The following is a 23,172-nucleotide window of genomic DNA, read 5'->3' on the forward strand; positions in this document are numbered from 1 at the left end:
ATTTTTATCTTAAGTTCTTCTAGGACTCTAAGGATCCATAACCCTTCACAAATACCTTGAGACATAGCTCTAAACTCAGCTTCTGCACTACTTCTTGCTACAACTCCTTGTTTCTTGCTCCTCCATGTCACAAGATTACCCCAAACATAAGTACAATATCCAGAGGTTGATCTTCTATCAGTGACTGAGCTTTCCCAATCAGCATCCGTGAAGATAGACACATTTCTTTCACTAGATTTCTTAAAATGTAAGCCTTTACCAGACTTTCCCTTCAAATATCTCAGTAACCGGTAGACTGCCTCAAGATGTTCCTCGTAAGGAGAATGCATAAATTGACTTACTACACTAACTGAGAAAGCAATATCAGGTCGGGTGTGTGACAAGTAAATCAGTTTTACAACCAACCTCTGATATCTTCCAGTGTCAACAGGAACACTACCTTCTCCCCAAAGTTTAGCATTAGGATCCATAGGGGTATTTGCATGATGACATCCACTCATTCCTGTTTCTTTCAATAAGTCTAGAATGTATTTCTGTTGTGAAACCACAATACCCTTCTTTGACCGAGCAACCTCCATACCAAGAAAATATCGCATGGATCCTAAGTCCTTGATTTCAAAGTCTACTGCTAATTTCTCTTTTACTCTTGCCATTTCAACTATATCGTCTCCAGTAAGGACAATATCATCAACATATACAATCAGGGCAGCCAATTTCCCATCATGGGAGAACTTTGTGAATAAGGTGTGATCAGCCTGTCCTTGAATGTACCCTTGTTTCTTCATGGACTGAGTGAATTTTTCAAACCAAGCTCTAGGAGACTGTTTTAATCCATACAAAGACTTATTTAATTTGCATACACTTGATCCAAATTTGTCTTCAAAGCCAGGAGGAATGTCCATGTATACTTCTTCTTCTAGATCGCCATTAAGAAAGGCATTTTTAACATCTAACTGATGTAGGGGCCAATCCAGGTTAGCAGCAAGAGATAAAAGAATTCTTACAGTGTTCAGTTTTACAACAGGAGCAAATGTCTCTGAGTAGTCTATACCATAGGTCTGAGTAAATCCTTTAGCCACCAAGCGAGCCTTGTACCTTTCAATGGACCCATCTGAATTATACTTCACAGTAAACACCCATTTGCATCCAACTGTCTTCTTGTCATTTGGTAGTGTCATAACACTCCAAGTTTTGTTCTTTTCTAGAGCTTTCATCTCCTCAAGTACAGCTTCCCTCCACTTTGGAATTTCTAGAGCAACCTGTACATTTTTTGGAATTTCTACACTAGACAATTTTGAGGTGAAGGCAGACAAAGATGAAGACAAATTTGAATATGATATAAAATTGGACATGGGGTGTTTAGTACACGATCTAACAGGTTTTCTAATGGCAACAGGATCATCTATATCAGGATACAAAATACGACTTTCAGAAACAGAGATGGACTTACCTTTCCTATTCTTAGGAGGTTGATCATTCCCCGGTTCAGATTCTTGACAGTGTGGAGATGTGGACTCATCCATTCCTTTGTGGTTCTTTTTTACAAAAACCTTCCCTTTCCAAATCCCGTTTCCTAATTCAAATCTGTTTTCCTGAAGTGACTCATTATTCTGTGGCATTTCAATTAGATCATCACTATCATCGTTTTTAGGAATTTCATTGTTTTCTACATGAGAAAATGTAGGCTCAGATTCGCAAGGATCGTTACTCATAACAGGAGTAGGATTAAATAAAGAATCATGGCCATTTTCTGTTGGTGCAGAAGTATAAGTCTCAGAACTTTGTGATACAGGCAAAGATAAATTATTTAAAAAACTCATGTTCTCAATTTGAAACAAGTCTTCCTTTATATCCCCCCCTTGATGAGTGTCATCAAAAAAAGGTTTATTTTCAAAAAATGTAACATCCAGAGTGACAAACATTTTTTTGGTTTTTGGATCAAAACATTATATCCTTTTTGGGTTGGGGAGTATCCAACAAAAACACACTTTATAGCACGTGGTTCAAGTTTTCCAACATTCTTATGTTCATGAACAAAAGCTGTGCAACCAAAGATTTTTAATGTCAGATCAGTTAAAACACGAGAACTAGGAAAACATTCTTTGAAAGTATTAATCGGAGTTTGAAAATTAAGAACTTTGGAGGGCATTCTATTAATTAAATATGCAGCTGTTAAAACGGCTTCGCCCCACAAATATTTTGGTACTTTATTTGTGAAAAGTAAAGCTCTAGCAACCTCCAATAAATGTCTATTTTTCCTTTCGGCAACTCCATTTTGTTGAGGAGTATTAGGACATGAACTTTGATGTACAATCCCATTTTTTAGAAAAAAATCATCCAGGATAGTGTTAAAATATTCTTTGCCATTATCACTTCTAAAGACTTGGATATTTGTTTGAAATTGATTCTGCACCATTGTAAAAAAATTCTTTACAGCCTGACAAACTTCTGATTTCCCCTTTAACAAGTACACCCAACATACTCTTGTATGGTCATCTATAAATGTGATAAACCATTTTTTGAGAGAGAGTGTACTTGTACGGTTAGGGCCCCAAACATCACTGTGAATAATAGAAAAAGGTTTTGATGGTTTATAAGGCTGTATTGAAAATTGGGAACGATGATGTTTTGCAAACTCACATGCTTCACATTTAAACGAAGAAAAGTTCTTATTATAAAATAACTTAGGAAACAAGTGTTTTAAGTAACGAAAACTAGGATGACCTAATCTTAAATGCCAGGTCATAATGTTTTCATCTTTATTATTCAAAACAGAAAAAGACTCAAAACAGGAACTTATTGTTTTTGAAGGTAGTTGTGATGCAGATCCAATGTCAAGGTAGTAGAGTCCTGCACTCTCCTTAGCACTGTCAATCATCTTCCCCGAGTTCAAATCCTGAAAGACACAGTGAGATCGGAAAAAATTAGTTTGACAATTTATATCTTGGGCTAATTTACTGACGGACATTAAATTACATGATAAATTTGGAACATGAAGGACATTTTTCAGAGTTAACATTGGAGACAAGACAACTGACCCTTTACCTGCAATGGCTGAAAAAGAGCCATCTGCAATTTTTATTTTTTGGTTACCTGCACATGGACTATATGAAGAGAAAAAAATAGATTCACCTGTCATGTGATCAGAGGCACCTGAATCTACTATCCAAGTATGACTGGGACTGACACTAATAAATGCATAATTACCTTTTGTTGCTATAGAGCAAGAAGGAGTTGGAGACTCGAGGAGTTTGTACAGTCTGTCTAGTTGTTCTGTAGTGAGTGGAAGCTGCGGTGAAGAAATTTGCTGCCCTTGATCAGAATTACTAGCCTGAAATGCACGACCACCTTTCTTCTTCCAGTTAGGAGGTTTCCCTTTGAGCTTCCAACAGGTTTCACGTGTATGCCATTCACGCTTACAGTGGTCACACCAAGGAACTTTGTCTACCCTTTTTTCCTCGTCAAGGTTCCTAGTAGCCAAAGCTGAGCCTTCAGATTCAGAGCTTCGTGGTGTTTTGCCCATCATAATACCTTGTCGTGCCTCCTCCCTTCTTATTTCTGCAAAAGTTTCACGAAGAGTTGGCAATGGTATTTTTCCTAAAACTCTACCTCTTACCTCATCAAGGTCTTTATTGAGCCCAGCGAGAAACATGAAGACGCGATCATTTTCTTGTCTTTTGAGAAACAAAACACTATCTTCTGTACACCTCCAATTGTCATCATAACATAGATCCAACTCTTGCCAAAGGGTCAACAACTCATTGTAATAAGCAGTAACATTCATGTCCCCTTGTTTCGCATGCCATAACTTTGATTTTAAACCAAAAATTTGGGAAGAGTTTTGAATATCAGAGTATGTTTCCTTAACAGCTTCCCATACATCCTTTGCAGAAGGCAAAAACATATAAGGCTTACCTATTCCAGTTTCCATAGAGCTTACCAACCACGCAATAATCAAGGAGTTTTCAGATTTCCATTGTTGGTAAAGAGGGTCTCCTACTGCCGGTTCAGCTACTGCTCCAGTTAAAAAACCCAACTTCCCTTTGCTATCCAATACCAAGCGAACTGTCTGGGCCCATTCATTATAGTTATTCCCATTCATCTTAGGAATATTGACCTTGAGGGAGTATGAGGAACCCTCTTGGTCATTGCCGCCTATATTGAAATAACTGCCATTGTTTGTGACACCCGATGTTTCGTCGCCGTTTCCGCCACCATTGCCATTTCCGCGGCCACCACCGTTACCGCAGCCGCCGCTATCACCGTGGCCACCGCCATCACCGCGGCCACCGCCACCGCTATTATTGGATTCGGTGTAGGCAAAACCTAGAGCGGTCCAATTCGTGCCGTGATTCGCCATAGGGGATTAAACGGGTATGTCAATCGGAAGCTGTTGTGGAAGTTTTACGGTAAACCCTAACCTAGAGCTCTTGATACCATATTGAAAGGAATGGTAAAAAAGCTGTTGTATTTTATTCCTCAGCTCTAGGCTGGTATATATAATGGTAATACAATAATAATATTAATTCTTTCCTTAATGGAGAATAAAGGGAAATAATACAAATAGGGAAATAATACAAATAGAAATAATATATTCAAACATGATATTATTGGGGTATTTAATGTATGTTGTAATAGAGGTGAATCCTGATTTCAATATTTAGACAAATCCCTAGAACAAATTACTTGTGTTATGTGCATATAATAACATAGGTAAACCCAGATTTCAATATCTAGACAAACTCTAGAATAAATTACTTATGTATTATGTGTATGTGATAACATGAGTAAATTTAGATTAAAATATTCAGGCTAACTCCTAGAATAAATTGCTTGTGTGTCCTGTCAACCTGATAGCAAATGGTGAATTTAAATTTCAATACTCAGACACACACCTAGAACAAATTCCTTGTGTGTTCGGTCCATGTAATAACAAACGGTGAATCTTAATTTTAGTATTCACTCATATTTTTTAATTGTATTTGAAGTAGTTAAGGTGCATCTAGATTTCAATTTCAAATTTATAAAGGTAAATGGATAAAGTGCAATGAAGAATCCCATCAAAAATCCCATCAAAAGATGTTTTTAATTTGGTTTGAGGGATTGGATTACCTTTAGTGCCTCTTAACTTTGGTGTCTTTGATATAAAAATAGAATAAATGACAAAGGTAGATCGCTCCCCTTGGTTTGAGCCCCACAAACAAGCTAGAACCAATAGGAGAAGAGACCAACCCGTTACCCCAAGAAGCATATACGTGGCAATTCCCAGCTCTAGAGAACAAAAGGGGTTGCCCACAAGAAAAACAAACATCATTACCAATCGCTTTCTGACCCCCCCTTCCTGAAACCTTCACTTTTAGAAAAAAGGTGCAGATGCATATACTTTATATGCACATTCCTCCATCGAATAGGATCCTACAAGTAGAGGGAAAGTTTACCCCACATGCGATGAGGTGACAGGGAACAAGCAAAAAGCACTACTACTTTCCCAATTGCTACCCATCACCTTCATACAAATGGGAGATAAATTACTACATACGTTAAACTATAGTATGCATCTTTGTATTCCTTCTGTATATTTGTTCAAACTCTGAATATGTAAACTCATATATTTGTTCAGGAAGTCAAGTCACGTAGTTTATATGTTGAATCACATTAATCACACACTCATTGAAAAATATGCCCTCATTTTTAATCTCCCAAATAGCTCATTTGACAAATTGCAACGTGATATGGAAATGTACATTCATGCACTAACCAACAATAGGTCTATTCTATAGCCATTTTGGAAATCATCAACTACTTTAAAATAAATAAATAAGTGAATCAAATGAAAAACCTAACTAAAAATTCTATAAAACATCTAAGCCCATTTGGCTATAAGAGACATTGCACCGGCTCCTAATAGAAGAGATACATTACATCCTAATCGAAGACTACCACTCTTTTGCATCCTTGGATTCATAAAATCAGCAGCAAGAAGATCTACAAGTGCCATATAGATTAAGATCCCAGCTGAAGCTGCATTGAAGATTCCTTCAACAATAAGGGCTGTTGGACTGTTCTCATCATAAACACTACTAATCCCTATGCCAATTCCAATTCCAATTGGAGTTGTCAAAGCAAAGAACAATCCCATGACAGTAATTGATAGATTCTTGAAATTTGCCTGAAATAATTGCACATAGTTGTCAAATAATTACTATCTTAAAGTGTCTCATCATTATCATTTTAATGAAAAGCTTACACTGTACCTATATTTGAAACTTTATAAAGAAAATCAAAGTTTACTTTAAAGTGTCTTATCCTTATGATTTTGATGAAAAGGCATATAATTTCCTCATAGTTTTATGTTTCACACCAACCAAACATAACATATAGTACCATGTACAGTTGAAGAACAAATATCATAATTATAATACCTGAGTTATACAACTTCCAAGTCCCATGCCCTCAAAAAATTGATGAAAAGTTAAAGCAGCTACTAGTGGCTTTATGGTTTTAGGACTCTCAGAAGTACCAAGAGAAATTCCTATTATAACAGAGTGAACAACAATCCCCAACTCCAATACCTATAACAAAATCAAAACAATCCATTACAATCAATTTAAACTAGATACTTAAAATGATTAAATTTCTAGTATTATTATTACCTGTGATATAATCCTATGACGAAGAAGTTCTGATGATCGATCCGAAGAAGAAACCTGGCCATGTGCATGACCATGTGAAGCATGAGTATGAACATGCACATGTCCTTCATGGCCTGCATGCTTCTCTACATCAGAGCATGACTCGTGATTCTTGATTTGCGTCGCTGTCTTCTTAGAATTCTGATTTTGAAAATAAGAAGTGGCGTAAGTCTCCACCATAAGAGTCCCCATAGCAGTACACATAGCCACAAAACCAGTGAACGGAAAATCACCCCAAGGATGTTCCTTTAAACAAGGAGAAGTAAGATTCTCAAAAGCATCAGGAAGCACATGAATGAAAGCGGTGGATAATATCACACCGGCAGCAAAGGTTTTGATGACGAAAAATATATCCTTCTCGGGACTTAACGCCGGTATCAGTTTTCCAAGTAGTGGTATACAAACACCGATTGCACCTGCCACCATTATAGATATTAAAGCTGATATCTTGTAACGAAGAGCTTCGGATTTGTTTCTATCTTCATCTTCTTCATCGCATGTGCATTCTGCGGCTATTAGGGTTGGGATAATGAGGAAAACCAAGATTGAAAAGGCAAAAACCTTGATATTCTTGATCGATTCCATTTCAATGATTTGAAACAAATAGGGTTAGAGATCGGTAAATTGAGAGAGTATATTTGTACCGTGAATGTTGTTTAACTATGCAATATATATAACAGAAGTTTAGGGTTTTCAAAAAGCAGGTTAATTCCATTGTTGCATTCATATGAGCAGTTGATTATTTTGTTATACTCATAGTGTGTAAAAGTGTCGACATATATAGTTACGTAGCTATAATAAGACTGTTTTTCAAATGGTTATGTATAGAAACTTAGAAAGTCAAGTAATTAAGTGAAAACTTATTGATATTATGTCGAAACTTTTTCTTCCGTGAACAAAATGACGTAATTTCTTTTCTCCTTTTTATTTTCCTCTTAGAAAAGGTACACTGCTAACTCTACACCATATGATACACCTTTTCAAATACAGGATGTGGTTGTTTTTCTGTTTTTTAAAAAAATTAAAAAAATTTATTAAATATATTAAAAAAACCAAAACCGTATCAAAATACGGTGTAAGGTGTCACTTTTAGCCATATCATTTCTGATAAATAAATAACTAAATAATAAAAAAGTACAGCTCAAAGTCATAGACAGTCAAGTTTCCAATCAATTTTTTTATTATTTAAATATTCTACAGTTTTTTATTTTAAAATAAATAATGCATATTTTGTATATTTATTCTTACACCATTTTTTTACATCAATACTTACCGCGTATAGATCGTTCACCATATTTATACGGTGAACAATGTTTTTTAATAAAATAATATTATTTTTAAAATATATATTTTATTTTTAAAAAATTTATTTATTTTTAAAATTTATTTTATAATTCAAATATAAGATTCTGTCATTAATCAACTTCGCAATTGTATTAACTACAAAAATGTAACTCATTAACTAATTATTTTACTTATAATTCATTAACCACTTTCACTACTTCATCAACCAACAAAATACATACTATTAACTTATTCTGACACTAAATTATAAATATATTAACCAACATTTACACTCCATTAACCAACTTTATTTTACTTTTTTTTATGTTTGAGAACTCATTAATCGAATTATGAGCTGTATTAACCAATTTTATAAATACGATTAACCAAAGTTTGTACCGTATATATTAATTTTTTATGTCAAAATATATATTAACCAAACTTTAAACCGTATTAACCAAGCTTTAATATTTCATTAACTAAAGTTATTTTAGAAAAAAAATATATTAAAAGTCAAAAAATGAATATAATGTTCACGTATTTGTGAACGGTGTCTACGGTGTAGGTGTAATATTTGGTGTATGAATAGCATTTATAAATTTGAAAAATGATATTCCTACACCACATTCATATACTACATCATATTTAACTATTCACAATACGGGTGAACAATGAAATATCATAATAATAATAATAATAATAAAATATAATTTTTTTTAATATTTTTTTAGGTTAGTTTTAATTTATACGGGGCGGACTTCATGCTACTAGTCAAAAACGAAACATCGACATGGTGACGCTTCCAGTACAACAAAGAGGAAAATGAGGAAGGGCTTAGATGTAGCGCCGACCTAGTGGAGGAAACGAGAGATGTCGTCCATATCTGAGAGTTCATCTCTAAAAAATTGCATTCAAAAGATACAACTCCAAACTAATTTGAAGAGAGATACAAGAAGGAAATTTAGTTCCACAACAAGTCGTAGTGTGCACCCAGCAAGGAAAACTACAACCTAAATGGAAGGGATTGTATGGTATATATCATAAGCTTCCTAATAGGCCTACAAGCTCGAGGAATTAGATGGATGAATCATTATCAAAAAGTGGAACTCAGCCAATCAGAGATATTATTAGTTAAGTGATAGAAGGAGAATCACCTATTTATGAAATTCCTTATAACCGATTATGGTATTTGCATCAAGTTATTATGGTTTTACTACTAAAGTATATTGTTGGACTTCTACAAAAATATACTTGTTGTCCTACAGGGTAATAATATTGTTGGAATTCTATAGGAAGATTCTTGCCTCCATACGGGGTAATTATATTGTTGAACTTCCACAAGATGATCGTTGGCGCCCTACGAGGAAAATGTATCTCTGGACTTTCGTAGAGGGATCCTTAATAGGTCGCTCAGTCAACACTGATACTTTGAATAACATAAAGGACATCACATCGAGAATTGCATATACAAACCGCCAAAGGAAGGAACGTAACCCTTAAAGAGAGACTCGTAGAAAATGGGGGTACATAATGTCCCGCAGAAGATGAGAATACCAATAATTAGCTCAAATCATGAAGAATTGGATCTGCCACAAGCAATGCTTGAGGAAATCATCCTTTAAGGGACTCAATAAAGTTTCGCCTGAGTGAGTCAAAAAAGTCTCTCCTGAGGGACTCAACTAAGTCTTTTCTAGGGGAATCAAAAAATTCTCGTTTGAGGGACTCAACGATTTCTCGCCTAAGAGAGTTAACTAAGTCTCACCTGAGGGACTTAACAAAGTCTCCCTAAAGAAGTCAACAAAGTCTCACCTGGGGGACTTTACTAGGTCTCTCTTAGAGAGTGGCATCCAACCCTCACCTAAAGGATGGAATAACACCTCGATAGGGGTCCTCCGAAAGAATAAAAAATAAGGGGTTAAAACACTTCGGCCTCTACGAGCCCCTCATGCTTGAGGGACTGTGCAGTGGTATAATTGAGAAATACCTTGGGGCGGAGGGGGAGAGGCATGCACTTTATCCTTCATGATTCATCCCTTTATTAGTTCAATTGTCCTTCGTTCGGTACAATCGTCTCTTGTCTATATGCATCGCCTGAACTTCATGTTTCTCTATCCATAGAGCACATTCGTGAGTGGAGTGTACACAGGGTCAACAGTCGGCACCCAGAATGTTCTGGGGCTTAACTGCACCTCCTGGATTTATGGGTATCAACTACCCATTCCTGTGAAGGTTTATATATTATAGGAAACCTGACTCATACGATTCAAGGTTCTTAGGGACTATAAATAGATCAGTACCATGATATTGAAGCACAATGAATGGCACCAAAAAATACACCTATAGAATGGTCTAACTCTGAATCCCCTAACAATCTTTAAGCCTTTGATAGTCCTTATCCATTAGGGGTTGTCACGTATATTTTAGTTTTAGTACAAATAGTAAAACTAATTTAGGTAAAAATAAGATGACTCGTTTTCGATAATAAAATTGTATAAGTATTAAATCAAGTAGATCAATGACCCAATCTCTAAAATGTTCTATTAAAAAATGATGACACCTAAAAAATGTAAAAAATATAATGAACAATTGATTTTCCGTATTTAATTTTTAAAAAACTATTTCTTTCGTGAATAGTAATAAATGTTTAGCTGGAAAAAATTCTATTATCTACCACTTTCAAAAAGTGTAAGATATTGATATGATATACTGATAGAGATGGCAATGGATATGATTGGACAGGGTATTATAGTAAATATTTTCATGTTTGTGGTTTGAAAATATTCATGCATTCGAGCTCATATATGCTTGGACATCAATATTTATATTCTTACATATATTTTATGTGTGGCTAAATAGCTATACTTGTATCCATTTCGAGCATTTTTAGTAAAAATAAATCAATCAATTTATCATATCATTTTAAATTATTAACATTTAAAAAAATTGTTAATTTATGAAAAAAAATTGTGATAAAATGTGTAATACTTTAATAGTAATATATTTTTTTAAAACGATAAATATACATTGTTATATGGATAATCACTTGTGCTAATGTCCACGCCCATTTTACACATTTTTCTCTACTCGATGAATAGTTTTTGCAAAAAATCACCGGGTATGAGTTCAACAATCATTCCTATATACCAACACATGAAACTACGATTAATTTATTTTTTTTTTCATATTGTTTCTCTTGTCGATGTTTCAAGGTCATGTCTTGGGGTGGGACAAGCCTGAATTCGGTTTAAGATAAATATTTTAGGTCTGACTTTGGCCTATAGACTTTTATAAGTTTTTTTTCCCGGCTCTGATTTCATAAATCATAACGTTACACTGCTTTTTCTGTCTCACAATGAGTGACCTATTTGTAAAAAAATAAGTGTTCCAAAATGAATTATCAATTTCAATTTACAATGTAAAATTAGTTCCATTTTTTTTCAATTCTACCCTTTTAATCACTACAATTTTCATCACTCCGAGTAGTTGATATTTTGTACTAGCTCCGTTTTAAAATGACTTTCATTTAAGGATTTTGTACCCATTAAAAAATGTAATAATATTGTCGTAAAATATATACTTTTACTAAATTTGTCATATTAATGCGCTGAAAATAGTATTAAAAATAATAATTAAAGGACATAATTGAAAAACTAACAATTATTTTTATATTGAAAAATAAAAATGACAATCATTTTAAAAACAGCTTTTATTTTCTAAAACGAAGTTATTTTGAAACTACGTTAAGAACATCACTCTCTCTTTCATTTATTCACTTCATTTAGTATGTAGCAAATGGTCAACTAAATCAGTTCTTGGAAATAGAAGGAGTATCATATTCAAGTTCAAAAATAAATAGATAAATAAAAAGTGCAGCCATACAATATCAAAGATACACTTTTCAACACCATTTCTATTGAATAAATATATATGGATCTCATCAAATTTACATGAGATCCGTATAATAGGATGGGACACATTTGTACTTTAATCAATAAAAAATGTCTTTAAAGGGAGTTACCAAAACACACCATAAATATGGATGAAAGATTTGATAAATATTTGATTTGGGATGCTAGTCAAATGACAATCAGTAATACATATCCCCTTGCGCCATTTTGTGCAAAATCAAAGAATGGGTAGGAAAGTCCAGCAGAGCAAAACAACCGAAGGACTAGAACAGAAACCCAAACTAGTCTAACATAATCTACATATAATTCTCATTACAATGATGCTTAATTTTAATAGGATAACTTCACATGCTAATATTTCAAACTCTATTAGTCCTAGAATTCACCTTTCCCAGCAGATTATTTATTTCATTTTCCAATTTGGCTCTCGTCTCGGGTGAAAGATTATTCCCTGAGTTCTCCAGCACTGATGACATCATCTGCAACTTTTGCTTAATAACCTGAATGGGAGGAGGTGTCTCACCAGACATTGACATAGAGATAGATGGCTGAATTGGAGTCCTGAAGTACTCCAATGGTGGAGCCGCCACAGCAGGAGGATAATGGAGCCTGTAGCCCACAAGAGTTGCACCAAATGGTTTGTTATGCTCTAAACTACGCAATGCTTCAGTAGCATCTGTGTTGTTAACAAAAACAATTTGAGCACTGGTGTTGTCTTTTATCAAATGAGTTTCGGTTGCTTTCAAAGGACCAAACTGGCAAAATGTTTTCAACAAATCCTCGTTTGATGGGATATCAACTCCTGGTCCTTGAGCAAATTGTAGGAAGAGAAAGGTTCCAGGTGATTCTCCAATGATATCCACTCTATCAAGATTTACAGCTTTGGTAATTCTCGAACAAGCAGATAAACTTCTTGGGTTTTGTGACTGCAATTCAGGTGAAAGCAAGTTGACATTCTCGGACTCTTTTCTCGTAGAACATGTTTCAAAGCTAATACTGTTCAAATCAGGTATATTTCTTGGACGCTCCTCTGGTGCTACCTCCATCCCTGTTTTATTTATTGAGACATTGTCAACAACTGATGTAGTATCATTCAACATGTTGTGGTTGGTAATATTTCCTACAAGCCCTTCTTCAGGGGCGACAGTACTAGCCTTTGATGTGCTCCCTAACAAGTTACTAGGGGTAACATTTCCATCAAGTTGGCTTTGGGAGACACGTAACTTTGGATTCGAAACATTAGAAACTTGTTCTTCTTTAATTTCGCCATTACTTTTCTGATGAGAATTGACAGACATAGGTGGGGGAATAACCTGCAAATCGACAACTAGTGAGTTGCATCCGATACGTTTTGCATCCAAATGCGAAGCAGATTGAGCACCTTGATGCTCTTGTGCAGCTTCCAACTTCGGTCTCTTTTTAGGCTTGGTCTTTTTCTCAGAAGACGGAAAATTATGATTTTGGGAAGTGGTCTCAGCATTTTGTAGCTGAGGCTGCGAAGTTATTTCTTCCACCTTCCTCTTTTGTTTGGATTTTTTCTCCGAACCTGTGCAATCGCCGGTAGAGACATTAGTATTCGTACTGGATAGGCCAGAAAGAGATTTCATCTTACGCCTTGCTGCATTTTCTGTTTGAGTGTTCTTTTTCTTCTTCTCACTTTTGGTATCCATAACACCATTGTCCACAGGTTTCGTTGTTTTCCCTTCATTCAGATTAAACAGGGAAGTAGCAAGTTCAGTCTCATCGTGATACTTTGATATTCTATATTTGCAGAAAAACCACTCAACCATATCAAACCTCTTATCTTTAATTGGAGACATACTACCAACAGCTAAAGAGTGCAGTCCTGAAAGTAAGTCACTAGAAGATGCACCGATGAATTTTGGACTGCTAGACATTTTACTACAGCTGATGAATTTTCTGTACCAATTATTTTGGAACCTCGTGCCACCCAATTTATTTGATGAAAGAGATCCGTTTGTAGCTTTACTGGTTTTGCTTGAAGCTTTTGCTTTAGGAGCGGGACTTGGAGTCTTTGATTCTTCTGTTTCAGCAGGAAAACTTTTAAGTCTTGGTTCACTATTTGTGTAGGGGTAAGATAAATATTTGCTTCTTTTCCGACATCGAGAATCAGCACCTGTTTCGAAGGAAAAAATTGCCCAATGAGTGACTTGCATCCAACATTATGAAATCACAAAATTGTGTTTGCAAATTGCGCCAAATGAAACGATATCCAACTAATCACAAAGATTCAGCACATTATATGACAATGAGGAATCAATGATAGACCCCAGCATAATAAGAACAAAATTAAATGATGCATAACCAAAACAAAGAAGCTTAGGTTAATATACGATGCTCTCTAACACTTCCACACGTGAATCAAATGCCTATAAGGAACTAAATGCATGGATTCAAAGTTTAAAATCTATTTGCATTCTTCGATATTTGTATGCTAAATAAATAGGTTAACATAATAAAAGTGTAGTTTCACATCAATTCCATATACCAAAAAGTGTCCTTTTATCATAATCAAATCATGAAATCAATAAATGATACCTAAGCTCTAGATATCAAATTTGCGCGACTATCATTAACACAAGAGACTTTGTAATTCACAGCAATATTAAACTTAACACACATCCTTCCTATAGCTACAATTTGTAGCTTCACTGGTAATAATACATCAAAACAAAAGAATTCAATAAATCATCAACTTTCCAAACATACAAGGTAGAAAACCATAACTACATTTCTGATAATACCACCATCTAGGAAAAGATTTACAACATAACAGATTGCACGAACGAGATAAACAGTTCAATATGAATATATCCTACCTCCTCGAGTTTTCTGAGAAGTGTCCATCACGGGGGTGTCGTCAGTCTTTTTTGCCTGAGAGCCACATTCAACATTTTCGAGTCCTGATTCTGAGACATCCATAGCCCCCGTCTGATACGAGTAAAAAAACCAGACTCAGCAAAATACTTGAGCAAAAATTAAACTTAAAAATTATCATATGAACATTAACAAAAAAATTGAAGTAAAATAGTAAAACTCCATAGATTAATTACAAGTGCAAGACTTCAACTTCGAGTAAGCAACGAAAATTGAATACAAATCCAGAATTTTCTTCCTAATGCGCAGTTGCATGTACGGTGTAAATAGATTTACAACTTTCATCGATGTGTATACATTACAACAAACCGCTTTATGGCACAATTGAAATGCAAACTAGAGCTCTGATCTACTGCGAAATGAGAGGGGAAATTGCATTGCGATGGAATCCCATCCTCGATTACGCTACAAGAGAGGTTAAAAAACGGAATATAAAAATGAGAAAGAGGGAAAGGTGTAAGAAATTCTCACCATTATCGGCGGTTAACGAATAACTCCGGTGAATATTCCGGCGAGGTTTGAATTTGTAGTTTGGTTTGGGTTGGGTTAAGTTGAGTTCAGTAATAAGTACACTGATTGCAAAGGGGAAACTCGGTTATAGCTTCGTGTAATTTAGCAGCTACTGTGTTTTTTTTGGTTTTGATTTTAGGGTTTTTTTTTTTAAAATTTATTTATAGAGAGGGTTTTGATTTATTAAATGTAAACTAAAATATGTTCAGATTAAAGGTACTCCACGATAGTCATTCAACTGGGATTCTTCAATCAATTATGTCATATAAATTTTTTATATAATAGTGTGATTTGGCACTTAACATAATCGTAATTGATTGACAATCGTAATTGATTGATAGTATAAAATTATTTTACATTATTATTGCTATTGTTTACCTTTTTTTCTTTCTCATTTTTAATAATGATATATCAAATGGATTGGTTTATTTTTTAGAAAAAAAACTATTTTAGTTATTTTTTATTTTTGTCAAATCTGTTTTTATTAAAAATTGTATCAATTTTAATAAAATTATATTTTTTTATTTGACCAAAGAAATATGTTAATGTTATTATTGTTAATATAATAAATTAGATTTTAAAATAACTAAATAAATAGTTTTAATCAAATAATATTTTATAAAAATTTTCTTTCAATAGGAGGATTTTGATTTTTTTTCCTATTTGTATTTAAATAAATTTATTAAATCATTAATTAAATTATATAATGGTTTAAAAGGAATCTTCTGTGAATGAAAAAAAATGCAAATAACCAACTTTAAAAAAAAAAACTAAAAAACTAGGTTTGGGAGGTGCCCTACACATAGGAGCCACCTCCCACGGCGCTTTAGTAAAATTCTTTGGTCATATGCGCCACCTGGGGTGGCGCCTTAGTGCATGGGGAATTTTTTAAGCCACCTCGGGTGGCGCCAATGTGTTGTAGTATTTTTTTTTTTTGTTTTTTTTTAATATTTTAAAAAAAAACTACTAAATAAATCATTAGAATTGCGGGAATATATATTAATGATATAAGGCGATGTATTACAACTGGAAATACGGGAAAAACATTACAAATACGGGAATATATTTTTAAAAAACATTAAAATTATTCTAATCGTGACCCTTATGACCGTCAGTTCCGCAAGAAGGCATTGTTCGGATCCGTTGGGAAGGTGGTCGACGACCCCCCTAGTCCTTCGATGTTCTTGTTGTGTTTAGGTAGGTGGGCCTCGAATTGGCCTCTCCATGCGCTCGTTGGACATGTAGTCTTCAATCCTAGTGTCAAAGAGTCGGGTCCCCATGCCCTCAAAGTTTTGTCGTGGTGGTGGGGTCACCTCGTATGGTTGGTAAAACCCAGCGCTTGAGTTGCCTTGGAAAAAAGGCATTGTTTGTTGGGGTATGGTGTAGCCATATTGTTGTTGTTGTGATTGTTGGAAGCTATGGTAAAGTGATGATTGCAGGATCATTGACTCGTTTGGGTCGTATTCATCATCTGGGCCCATGTCGAGGCTGGGTTGCCTAGTGGAGGGGTCCGCGTCGTGGTGTTGTTGGGGGAAGCCCCATGAGTAATGTTGGCTGGGTTGCCTAGTGGAGGGGCCCGCGTCGTGGTGCTGTTGGGTGAAGCCCCAAGACTGTTGTTGGCTGGATTGATTTTGGTAGGGCGTTTGATACTCTTCACGATAAGGGTGTTCGGAGGTCAGATGGTGTTGGTACTGTGTTTGGTGAAAGCTATGTTGGCTTGGTTGATGTTGTTGGCGTTTTTGACTCTGTTGGCGTTGTTGGGGTGGTTGTTGGTTGTATTGCTGTTTGCGGGGGTCGTGTAAGTAGTAAGGGTCGGACACATACATTTCAGGGGTTGTGACTGATCTATACCAATTCACGTACTCTTCAGTTGGATACATCGGGAGTTGGGCAACGGGGAATTGGAGCAGATAACGGCGACGCTGCTTCCACATCTCATAACATTCAGGTGTGAATGATCGATAATCTTGGTGATCCCATTGGTGATTCACTCTTTTCAGATGCCAACAACCCAAATCAGTGGGGGGATTCGGGGTCGGTTGATGCATGCCAAATTGGAGTCTCACACGGTCAGCATGGTGCATCTCCACAATGTTGAACCTTATGATAGGTGCCACCTTCAACGCATGTTTACTGTATTCGTCATATTGCACAAAATTTCATGCGAGAGATAAGGGATAAGGTTCTTCGGAAGACTCTTGTCAATGCTGGATATGCATTAACTCAACCGACGTTCCAATATTATCGACATGAAAATCGTATTGTCAAATCAAGATGCAGGCAAATGGATAGATAATCTAGCTAGAGAGAAATGGACCAGATCCTACGACAACGGGCAGCGATGGGGGCACATGACTACAAATCTTGTGGAGTCTATGAACGAAGTATTTAAGGGCATCAGACACCTTCCGATTACTGCCTTAATGCAAGCAACCTACTATAGGATGGATTCTCTTTTCGCAAGAAGAGGTGAGCGGTGGAGTGCAGTTTTAGAATTCGGACAAGTATTCAGTGAAACTTGCGTCAAATTCATGAAAGAACAATCTGCCAAAGCCAACAGCCACAATGTTACATCTTACGACCAATTCAACCGGACCTTAAGTGTGAAATAAACAATTGACCATAACGAGGGCCTTCCGAGACAATAATACAGGGTTCTTACAGACGAAGGATGGTGCGGCTGCGGAAAGTTTCAAGCCTTTCACATGCCTTGCTCTCATGTCATAGCAGCATGTTCGTATGCGCACCAATATCCCTTAGCACTTTTATCTCCCATTTACAAGGCGGAGACCTTGCTCGGAATATACAACAATGCATTTCAAGTGATGGCAAAGGAGGATTATTGGTCTGTGTATGAGGGGGACGTGGTTTGGCATAATGGCAACATGCGGCGAAAGAAAAGAGGTCGACCCAACAGCATACGCATCAGAACCGAAATGGATGATCATGAGAAAATGGTAAGAAAGTGTGGCATATGTCGTCAAGTCGGGCACAATAAAAGTACATGTCCTAATCGTGGAGCAACCTCCACCAACAATTAATTGTATATCATGTGTTTGTACTACTTATGTATTTGTAGTTGTATTTGTACTACTTATGTATTTATATTTGTATTTGTACTACTTATGTATTTATATTATCTTTTATTAAATCAACTAGTATTTCATGTATTTGTACTATCTTTTATTAAATCAACTAGTTATGTATTTGTATTATCTTTAATTAAATCAACTACTTATGTATTTGTCTTGTAGTGAAGCTATCTTCATGTCCCATACTGACAGTCTGTATTTTGGACAGTCAAATACGCATGCTTTCGTCTAGTCCCGTCAAGTCAGACGTTGATCAGTGTGCTTGCATTTATCATACAAGTTAGGCGTGCTTGTAAATAGTATGCAACAGTACTCATTTTCTACCCACTACTATTATAAATTAGGGGTTCCTAGGGTTAAATGCATACACAGAAACACAAACACCAAACACCAAACACAAACACAACAATGAAAGTTCACATTAGGCCAGACGAATTGCACCGGAAATCAGAGCCTCCGCCACCAAAGAAGCGTCTCGACTATGAACCAGAGTATCCCAGAAGGAACGGTCATGTCATATACTCTCCCGTCAAACCCCCTATGCCGGTAATGTTTTGGAATATCAATTCCTTGGCCCAACTCAAGAGGACTCTCTTGAGGTTTTTGGAAGGGGAGTACCAACCCGACGAAGAGATAAGAAGTATCAAGAGGCTTAGAACAAGGGGTGGTGTTGTAATCGGAGAAAGGGAACGTTGGTGGGAGAATGTGGAATACGACGTGGATTGCATTCGAATGATGCATGGAACAGATGACATTGTTTTAACCGTTGTAATTTCTTTGATGTTTTATTTTCTTATTTTCTGTTAGTGACTTTCAATGTACCTTTTAATTAATGAATGAATGTTTTCTATCAATATCCTTTTTTCCGTGACAACAATCCGGTTAAGTTCATGGAGTGAATGTTCCAAAATTTCATTTTAATCGGCGGTTTCACTGCAGAGAAAAACACATGACCATCTCTCTTAAAAATCGGCAAGTTAGCCATGGCAGCAAAAATGGAAGAAAATGTGAGAAACGGTTGAGAAAATGTGTGGAAAAATACCCTAACACGTAGGAGCCACCCCATATGGCTCCTATGTACAAAATTTGTACATAGGCGCCACTCAAAGCAAACCCTAATTTCCCAATGCACTATGGCGCCACCTGGGGTGGCGCATACATGCAAGTTTTTGAACTATGGCGCCACCAGGGGTGGCGCATACATGCAAGTTTTTGAACTATGGCGCCATGGGAGGTGGCTCCTATGTGTAGGGCACCTCCCAAACCTGGTTACCCAGGTAATTTTTCCCAAAACCTAGTTTTTCAGGTAATTTTTTTTAAGTCGGTTATTTGCATTTTTTTTCTCTGTGAGGTACTAGCAATCTTTAAACACCCTCGGTCCTATAACCCAATAGAAACAAAAACAAACAGAACAATAAGAGGTATGTGAATTATTTATGCACGTATTTTGATTACTAATCTTTAAACATGTACTTTGGTTTAGTTAATTATTTAGATAAAAATGTAATTATGATGTTAAGAATAACTCCGATGACACTAATGGGCAATCATAATTTTTTATAACTTTTATATTTTTAAGAGTGAGGGTCTGTCGGACCATTCAGCTCTCATCACTATTATAAGAAACATATTTAATTTAGGATGCGAAATATATTTAACTTCAACTACATAAGCAAATAATAAAAGGCGTTATAAAAAGTTGTCACTTTATTCTTCGAGTTTTAAAACACCGAAAAATAAAGTTATTTGCACACGGGTTCGTATTAATAAATTAATTTGTTTATAAATTAAATTATTTATTCAAAATATTACATTATTTACGCAGAATATTAAAGTAAGGGAAAATTAATTTGTCAATGAAAATTATATGTTGGATCTTCGAATCATTGATTTTTGGGGAAAGACAAATGTTGGGTGTCAAGATATTTTCAATAGTTTGGACTTGCATTTGTAAAACAAAACAAAAAGTTTAACTAAATAAATGATTTTCTTCTCAAATAAATATTTAAGAACACAAACCTTAAACTCAAATAATTATGTACTTTTGCAATCCATTATAGAGAACTTTTTATGGTAAATATTTTCACGGGAAAGAAAACAAAATATATAATGGTGGATGCAGATAGTTTCTAACGCTTTGTAATGTTTCATTATAAATTATTTATATTCAAAATGTTTTTATAATTAAAGTTGTTTATGTTTCAATTGAAAACATGGGAGAATAAGTTTTTTTAAAAATATTACATTGATTACAACAAATTTATATTTATCATCGTCGATGTTATTCTTGGAGAACAATAAATCTTTGTTGTAATTTAGATTTTGTTGCATACCTTGTATGCATCCAATTTTTAATAAGTTATTTAATATTGATCTCTCTTCCTTATTTAAGACTATGTACAATGGTTACATTATTCAACACCCTACTTTTTCACTTTTTATCTTCCACATCATCTTCTCTCTCTTCCACCTAATAATTCAACACCTATTCAATTTTTTTTCACTACAATGGTTTTGTTTAATAAAATTCAACACCCTACCCCACATCATATTCTTATTTTCTTTTAAAGTTTTGTTTTTATGATTATATATTAATATCTATTATCAATTAAAATTAAATTAAAATAATTAATATTTAAACTTTTTTTTTTAAATTTAATAATTTATTTATTTTTTCTAATTTTCTATTCTTAATTTTTTTTCTTGCAAGTAATAAATAAGAGATGTAAAAATAGTTATTTTTTAAAAAAATAAAATTATAAAAAAAATTAAAAATGCAATAAATACACTAAACACACAACACACTAAAAAAGAAACACACAAAAAATGAAACACACATAATTTAATTAGTACAATAGACTCGGCTCACAAACAAGGATAATTAGTAAAATTTTGGGTGTTAAAAGGGTTATTGTTGGGATCCATTTCACTACAAGGATGTTTAGAGCTACAAACAATGATTTTTTTAAGGCTAAATAGAAAAAAAATTGAGAGAAAAAAGTGAATTTTTTTTTATGAGTCCAAATCAAATGAACCAAGTCTCTATTTATAGAGGAAAAAAATAATGAATTTTGATAAAAATAAAAATAAATAAAAAATTTATTTACTATGAAATAATTAATTTTAAATGATTAAAAGAAAATAAAATCTAAATAATCACAACAACCAATAAAATTGTGTAAAGTGTTGCATGTGGCCCCACTTTTTTCTCATTCAACATGTTGAATCTTTTCAACACCAATTAATCCACATCACATTAAACACTTCATTCAACAAACCATTGTAGACATTCAACTATTGAATAATTTTTTCAACACCCCCATTGTAAATGGTCTAACTGGAAGCAAAGAAGTTTTTACTCTGCATTTGCAATTCTTCCTAGATAACTTTTCACTATTCATGCATTTATAATATTGATAATTGGTTAACGAAGATCGGACAATTCAAATTTAATATAAATTTAAATATTTAAAATAATATAAATATCGATTATAAAAATATGTCCTAATTGTAATTTTGGTTCTCTATTTTGTTTTTTTATTTATTTTAGTATCCCCATTTTTAAATTTTCTGTTGAAAAGGAAACAAAAATAGAGACTAATTTTACAAAAAAAAAAAAATAGAGAGATAAAAATTGCATAGAAAACTTTAAAAAAAAAAAGACTAAAATAAGAATTTTTAAAATAGGGGGATCAAAATCAAGAGAAAAAATAAAAAATAAAAATAAAGTTGCAATTAAGCCTAAAAAAAGTCATCTAATATCAACTCAACAAATATAAAATAGTGAGTGTGTACTTTTGCCCGAATAAATAATTCAAAATCAAAAAAATATATATTATTTTCAAAATAAAAATATTTAAAAAGGGTAATTTTGCATTTTTATAATATAAATATTTTTTTATAAATAATCTAAGATTAACTCAACAAATACAAAATAGTGAGCCTGAATGCATGCTTTTGCTCAAATAAAATGAATCAGAACTTGAAAAAATATATATCAGTCTAAAGAAAAATAATTTTTAAAAAGGGTAATTTCATTTTATAATATAAATATTAATTATAAAATAAAATATAAATAATGTAATATTAATTCAACAAACACAAAATAGTGAACTTGAATGCATTATTTTGCCCGAATTCAATGAATCAGAACTTGAAGAAATATATATAGTTTAAGAAAAATAGTTTTTGAAAATGTAATTTCATATTTTTTATAATATAAATATTATAAAATAAAAATTATTTAAGATTAATTCAACAAACATGAATGCGTTCTTTTGCTCAAATAAATGAATCAGAACTTGAAAAATATATTACAACTTAAAATAAAATTGAAAAAGATAATTTTATATTTTTATAATATAAATATTGATTACAACAATATAAATCATCTAATATTAACTCAACAAACACAAAATATTGAACGTGAAACGTTTTTTTGGAATAGAATAAATCCGAACTTGGGAAAATATATATCAGTTTTAAAAAAATAACTTTTGAAAAAGGTAGTTTCGTATTTTTAAAAGATGTGCAAGTATGCAACCAAACCTCAAAGCTTGCCGGAAAAATCACTTGAAGTTGCTGTTGAACCGCGGAAAATGGTGAGAATTTCTTACACCATTTCCTTTTTCATTTTCATTTTCAAATTTTCTACATAGCGTCTCTGATGTTGGAAATTCACCAAAATATATGATAGATTTCTATCAATTTTAATGAATAAGATTGTTATCACTCACACAATGACAATGAAAATAAGAAAGGAAATTTAAAGAAAGAAAGAGACTATAG

General features: G+C 33.9%; 3 protein-coding genes across 3 annotated transcripts; all 3 read right to left on the reverse strand.

Moving 5' to 3' along the window:
• Positions 1-2,870: 2,870 nt before the first annotated feature.
• Positions 2,871-4,360, reverse strand: LOC131658191 (uncharacterized). Its single transcript, XM_058927515.1, has 3 exons — positions 3,208-4,360; positions 3,046-3,093; positions 2,871-2,896 (listed from the first exon to the last, which is right to left on the reverse strand). The coding sequence occupies exons 1-3, from the start codon at positions 4,358-4,360 to the stop codon at positions 2,871-2,873; spliced, it is 1,227 nt and encodes a 408-aa protein (XP_058783498.1).
• Positions 4,361-5,863: 1,503 nt separating this feature from the next.
• On the reverse strand, positions 5,864-7,277 carry LOC131655922 (zinc transporter 8-like). Its single transcript, XM_058925723.1, has 3 exons — positions 6,654-7,277; positions 6,423-6,572; positions 5,864-6,169 (listed from the first exon to the last, which is right to left on the reverse strand). Exons 1-3 carry the CDS (start codon positions 7,275-7,277, stop codon positions 5,864-5,866), a joined length of 1,080 nt encoding a protein of 359 aa, XP_058781706.1.
• Positions 7,278-12,012: 4,735 nt separating this feature from the next.
• LOC131661639 (serine/threonine-protein kinase ATM-like) lies at positions 12,013-15,404 on the reverse strand. The gene is made up of 3 exons (XM_058931244.1): positions 15,254-15,404; positions 14,725-14,836; positions 12,013-14,021 (listed from the first exon to the last, which is right to left on the reverse strand). The coding sequence occupies exons 1-3, from the start codon at positions 15,254-15,256 to the stop codon at positions 12,244-12,246; spliced, it is 1,893 nt and encodes a 630-aa protein (XP_058787227.1). The 5' UTR covers positions 15,257-15,404; the 3' UTR covers positions 12,013-12,243.
• Positions 15,405-23,172: the final 7,768 nt, after the last annotated feature.

This window comes from Vicia villosa, linkage group LG3 (genome assembly GCF_029867415.1).
Source record: "Vicia villosa cultivar HV-30 ecotype Madison, WI linkage group LG3, Vvil1.0, whole genome shotgun sequence".
Lineage (NCBI taxonomy): Eukaryota > Viridiplantae > Streptophyta > Magnoliopsida > Fabales > Fabaceae > Vicia > Vicia villosa.

Bases quoted from the DNA above. Each gene is read 5' to 3' on its own strand.
- LOC131658191 (XM_058927515.1), bottom strand. From the start codon at position 4,360: ATGGCGAATCACGGCACGAATTGGACCGCTCTAGGTTTTGCCTACACC. The intron at 3,094-3,207 runs GTAATTATGCAT...GTCCATGTGCAG, and splicing joins TTGCTCTATAGCAACAAAAG to GTAACCAAAAAATAAAAATT. The intron at 2,897-3,045 runs GTAAAGGGTCAG...TGTGTCTTTCAG, and splicing joins CTCTTTTTCAGCCATTGCAG to GATTTGAACTCGGGGAAGAT.
- LOC131655922 (XM_058925723.1), bottom strand. From the start codon at position 7,277: ATGGAATCGATCAAGAATATCAAGGTTTTTGCCTTTTCAATCTTGGTT. The intron at 6,573-6,653 runs GTAATAATAATA...ATTTTGTTATAG, and splicing joins GTCATAGGATTATATCACAG to GTATTGGAGTTGGGGATTGT. The intron at 6,170-6,422 runs GTATTATAATTA...CAATTATTTCAG, and splicing joins TTGGAAGTTGTATAACTCAG to GCAAATTTCAAGAATCTATC.
- LOC131661639 (XM_058931244.1), bottom strand. The intron at 14,022-14,724 runs GTAGGATATATT...CCTTCGAAACAG, and splicing joins TTCTCAGAAAACTCGAGGAG to GTGCTGATTCTCGATGTCGG.